This window comes from Halyomorpha halys, unplaced genomic scaffold (assembly GCF_000696795.3).
Source record: "Halyomorpha halys isolate HHAL.00 unplaced genomic scaffold, Hhal_1.1 Scaffold1014.1, whole genome shotgun sequence".
NCBI lineage: Eukaryota > Metazoa > Arthropoda > Insecta > Hemiptera > Pentatomidae > Halyomorpha > Halyomorpha halys.
In genome coordinates, this window is record NW_027116643.1 from 688,017 (window position 1) to 692,405 (window position 4,389).

A 4,389-nucleotide genomic window follows, 5' to 3' on the forward strand; every position below is an offset into this window, starting at 1 on the left:
ATTTAACACGCTTTAACATGTTAAACCAAAGATCATGAATACCTACCCCTATTACAACTCTTATTTTCATAGATGTGTTTTCAAACAGAAAAAAAAAAATCCTCTTATCTATCTATGTTAATCATCAAACCCTTACATAGTTTATATTTATCCATTTTTTTATTACTAGTAAAAATGTGAGATGTTTAATTTTTTCAAATAAAGACCTACAGCTTCGATTATGAAAATTTTATTTTAATAAACATTTATTTTACAGGTGGAATATTTCGAAAGACGTCTTGAAGAAAACATAAATTAAGTGTGTACATGGTTGTAAATTCTTTGGAGGTATCTGTACCAATAACGTGATGTAGGATGTTTATTTTATATTAAAAAATAATAACTGGTGATTCTGTTGTATTTATATGTTTTTATAACTTATCATTTAAAGTTGTTTTCAAATAAATATTTTTCATCCACGGTATTTGAAATGAAGAGGATGGCTCGGAGGGACTCCCAATAATGATTCCTATGAGGATCACAGAAATTTGAAAAACTATTACCCGATATTATTCAATAGATGTATGGTGGATACCGAAAGTTGCTATCCTCAGGAAATACTTCTACGCTTTCAGGTTATTATCGGAAGCAGAATGGGTCCTCCTGGACTATTGGATCTCATAGGTCCTCACAAAGCTTGGGGGGGTTCCGTGCCGGCTCCTTGTGTCTCAGTTGTATTGTCCCTGAGACTGCCGATGACATCGCCGAGGCACAGAGAGGTAAGGTACGTAAGGCCAATCATGAGATTTTCCTCAGCTAAAGTCAGAACACTATCCTGTACTCCTAACATCCAAGGTGGAAAATAGCAATACTTTAATCTGGAAAGAAGAGGAACAGCTCCTGGGAGGTCACTAGAACAAGAAACCATTATTGAAGATGTTGGTTAAGGACAGGCCTGCATTTTGCAAATTTTCTAAATTCGATTAAGTGCTTGCTCAGTCAATTATTATGTTTGTCAGGAGGGGTGGCATAACCGAATTCATTCTTTTTGTGATATGCTGCAACAGCTAAACCCTTGTAGCCGAAACGTATGGTAGGGTGTAAACATATAAAAAAAAAAAAAATCACGGAACGAAATTCATTTCCTTTATAAATACAAAGTTTTCCGACCTTCAGAAGTTAGGAAGCAAAAACCAGCTAATGTTATTAGTATTAAATTGGCAGTTTCAGAAAGATTCGGAACCTTGGTAGGATAATACAGCTAAGATACTTTAGCTATAGTCTATTCTGAGAGGAAATATTGGAGATGTTTCAATAGTTTTAACTTTTAGAACATCGTTGATTGGTGGTGTGCAATTCATGAAGGAAGACGGCCTGGATGCGGTCAAAAAGGAACTCAAAGAATACAAAAGACTTTATTGATCACCAACGTTTTGCCCTACTCTGTAGAGTTTCACTAGCGCTTTCGTCAAGCAAGTAATCCAAAGATTAACAATCGGCAGTAGATATGTATATTTGAGTTCCTTTCGGACCATAGTCCTTTATTAAGTTTTAGCTTTTAGGGCATATCTACTATCGGTTATCACGTGGTAGGAATTCTTTCCAAGGTTCTTCATCCCGAAATACATTCCATATTAAAAGGGTTGTTACAATACCTTTGATAATTGAACACTAGAATGGCCATTGGTAGCAGACAGACGAATATCGTGACTACGACGGTGAAGAGCAGTGACACCTTCACAGGAGGAGCTCTCGGGAACATGATAGTACAGATGCCGAGGTCCTCCTCGTGATGGAACCAGAAGAGAATGGGTGAGAAGAGAGCCATGGCCAACAGCCACATGATCAGGACTACCAGGCCAGCTGAGGAAACGGAGAGTTTCAGTCGGGGGTCCAGGGTGAGGCATCTGTACCTTTCCACACTGATGAAGGTGAGGCTCCACAGCACTGTGAACCCGCATACCAGCTGGAGCAAAGAGGTTACAATAAAATATATTATGGAAAGCAATAAGTTAATTATTTTTCTTTTACCCCTACCCAAGGGGCGGAATAACCCTTTCCTTCTAAGAAAACGTGAAGCTAAGAAGTGGGAAGTGCACCCTTGAAGCGCCAATTTACGTTGTCGTAAACAAGAATTTCCCCACATTAATGTAATTATCTGTAAAACAGTTAATTTAATCGTAAATAAGAACATGATAGAAGTTCTATTTATTAACAATGAAAATCTATTCTTGTTTAGTTGTCAGTTCTATTCAAACTGACACATTTCAGTGTAAATATTAAGGATCCAAAACTGTTCTAAAAAGTAGGGACAGAATATGAAGTTTAATAAACTAAATGATCATTCACACGATATATACAAATATATATAAATTAACTGATAACAAATAAGAAATAGAAGAAGAAAAATAAGTATTTAAATACAATCAAATTTAAAAGTAAATAATATTTTTAACACAATCATCCATATTTACATTCAGTTTGAGTAACTCGGAAGCGAACTTTTTCTCCTACTTGTGGAGGATAGAGCAGGGTTCCGGAAGATCCCGGGCATTCTCTCTCAACCGCTTCACTAGTATTAAAAGTCAGTGGAGGATGAGTGAGGGCTCTAACCATCAGAATAATTAATAAAAAATTATTTATTTTTTAACGAAAAACATTAAAATATGAAGTTCAAAACAAATAAATAATTTTTTCTGTTCTAATTCTGAAAGTTTTATAAGTTTGGTTGTTAACATTATAAGAACACAAAGTCTAATAGGTGTTGGACAAGGGTAAAGGCTGGGAGTTATAACTGTTTTTGTTATTAAAAATCGGAAGGGAAAAAATCCTGAAATATACCAAGTTCAAAAATTTATAATTTCAATGAAAAATCGTACTAATCGATTTTAAAGACCATTAAAAATTAATCCGACTTGGGTTTTTTTTAAAATTAAAAATTGTTGATCTACAATACTAGAAGCACATTTTATTTTTTTGTATTTTTTAAAATATTTTAACTCTATTAATGCAATCAGCAATATTTTTTATCAAATTCGACACAAAAAACAAATCGATTGATTCCACCCTACTCTGTTTTAATCGTACAGTATTGAAACAACGTGACCGACCCTCTGAACTATCGACAATTTTTAGGGGAAGCAAAATTGGTGTCATCTCTTTTTAGCCCCTTAAAAGCCGTTTACATCCGAATTTTCATAATAATCGAAAATTGATTATAATATAATAACCTTGGAAAATATACAGAGCAAGTATTAGCAAACTATAAATATCACCAAAATAAGTTTCATTGAAATCTCCGTTCCCACTTCCGTATTTTCTCCTTGTGAAAGAATTCAAATTTTATGCAAAGTGTTGTACTATTTACAGTCGGACGGTTTCATTAAATAAATAAGATAAATTAAAACAATAAGTTAAGATATCACAAACATTAAACGATAGAATTATTAGCTATTTACTCATCGCCACTGAAGCTACGATTATTCGTAAGTCCGAAAAAATATAATAATACGATTTTTATACTAGTAAAAATATATATATTTTTTAATTATTTTTTTTTTTACATCGCTACTAGACGATGGATAAATGTCTCATAGTCCTATTAATAGGACTTAAAATAAGTAGACAAAATTCACGATAAAATGAGGAGGAAATTCAGAATAAAACAAAACAACAAAGCTTCTTGGTTAATTATAATACGAAATATAATTTCTAAATAAAGTACTCACGAATTTGATTTAAGAACTAATTAGTAATTAAATATTTACGCACCTACATAAGTATATAAAATATACAATGCATACTTTTTATTCAAAACAATTATGCGTTAATGCTCTGCAAAAAATGTAAAAACGGTAGGACGTAATTTTTAATGTTTCTCATAAAATTTATTTCTGGAGTCGTGAGTTTATCAATTCATGGTTCCGTAATAATGGGGTTCAAATGCATTGAATATGGTTTCAGTTATACTTGGGTGTACCTAAAAAGAATTTTGACTGTTCATATACATAAAGTAGTTATTACCTGGGAGTATGGTAGCAGCCGACAAAGAAAATCGCCGATGGCCCACTCCGGGTTTAGCCGAACTGCAACCACAGCGGGTATCCCCAGGGCGAACAGCGAGTCGGCAAAGCAGAGGCTCATGAGGAAGCAGTTGGTGACCGTCTTGTTCCTGGCCTTGATGAGTGCGGCGACGAGGAAGGAATTGGTGAGGATGGACGCAAAGAGGACACCTAAGAGTAGGGCCGCTTCCAGACGGGCCTCTAACTGCCTCGAGCCGAACTGGCTGTAGAAGGTAAAGAAGAAGGTGCAAGTCTGCGTGTAGCGGTGGTCGAATCCGAGCCTGTAGGAACTGTTGTACGGGCTGTCGAACATATTGTACGGCTGGGCTGTACTGTAGTGCAATTAGTG

The 4,389-nt window shown here is 35.0% G+C and overlaps 2 protein-coding genes across 2 annotated transcripts in view; one reads left to right on the forward strand and one right to left on the reverse strand.

Moving 5' to 3' along the window:
• LOC106687795 (uncharacterized) overlaps window positions 1–389 on the forward strand; it is a 7,692-nt gene extending 7,303 nt beyond the window's left edge. The window contains exon 5 of the mRNA XM_014431888.2: window positions 257–389. Coding sequence (XP_014287374.1) covers window positions 257–298 — 42 coding nt within the window. The 3' untranslated portion in view covers window positions 299–389. The remainder of the gene's footprint in view (window positions 1–256) is intronic.
• Window positions 1–4,389, reverse strand: part of LOC106687794 (free fatty acid receptor 4) — a 14,058-nt gene extending 9,669 nt beyond the window's left edge. Inside the window, exons 1-2 of the mRNA XM_014431886.3 lie at window positions 4,003–4,389; window positions 1,635–1,945 (exon numbers count right to left, since the gene is read on the reverse strand). Of these exons, the coding sequence (XP_014287372.1) occupies window positions 1,635–1,945; window positions 4,003–4,353 (662 nt within the window). The 5' untranslated portion in view covers window positions 4,354–4,389. The remainder of the gene's footprint in view (window positions 1–1,634; window positions 1,946–4,002) is intronic.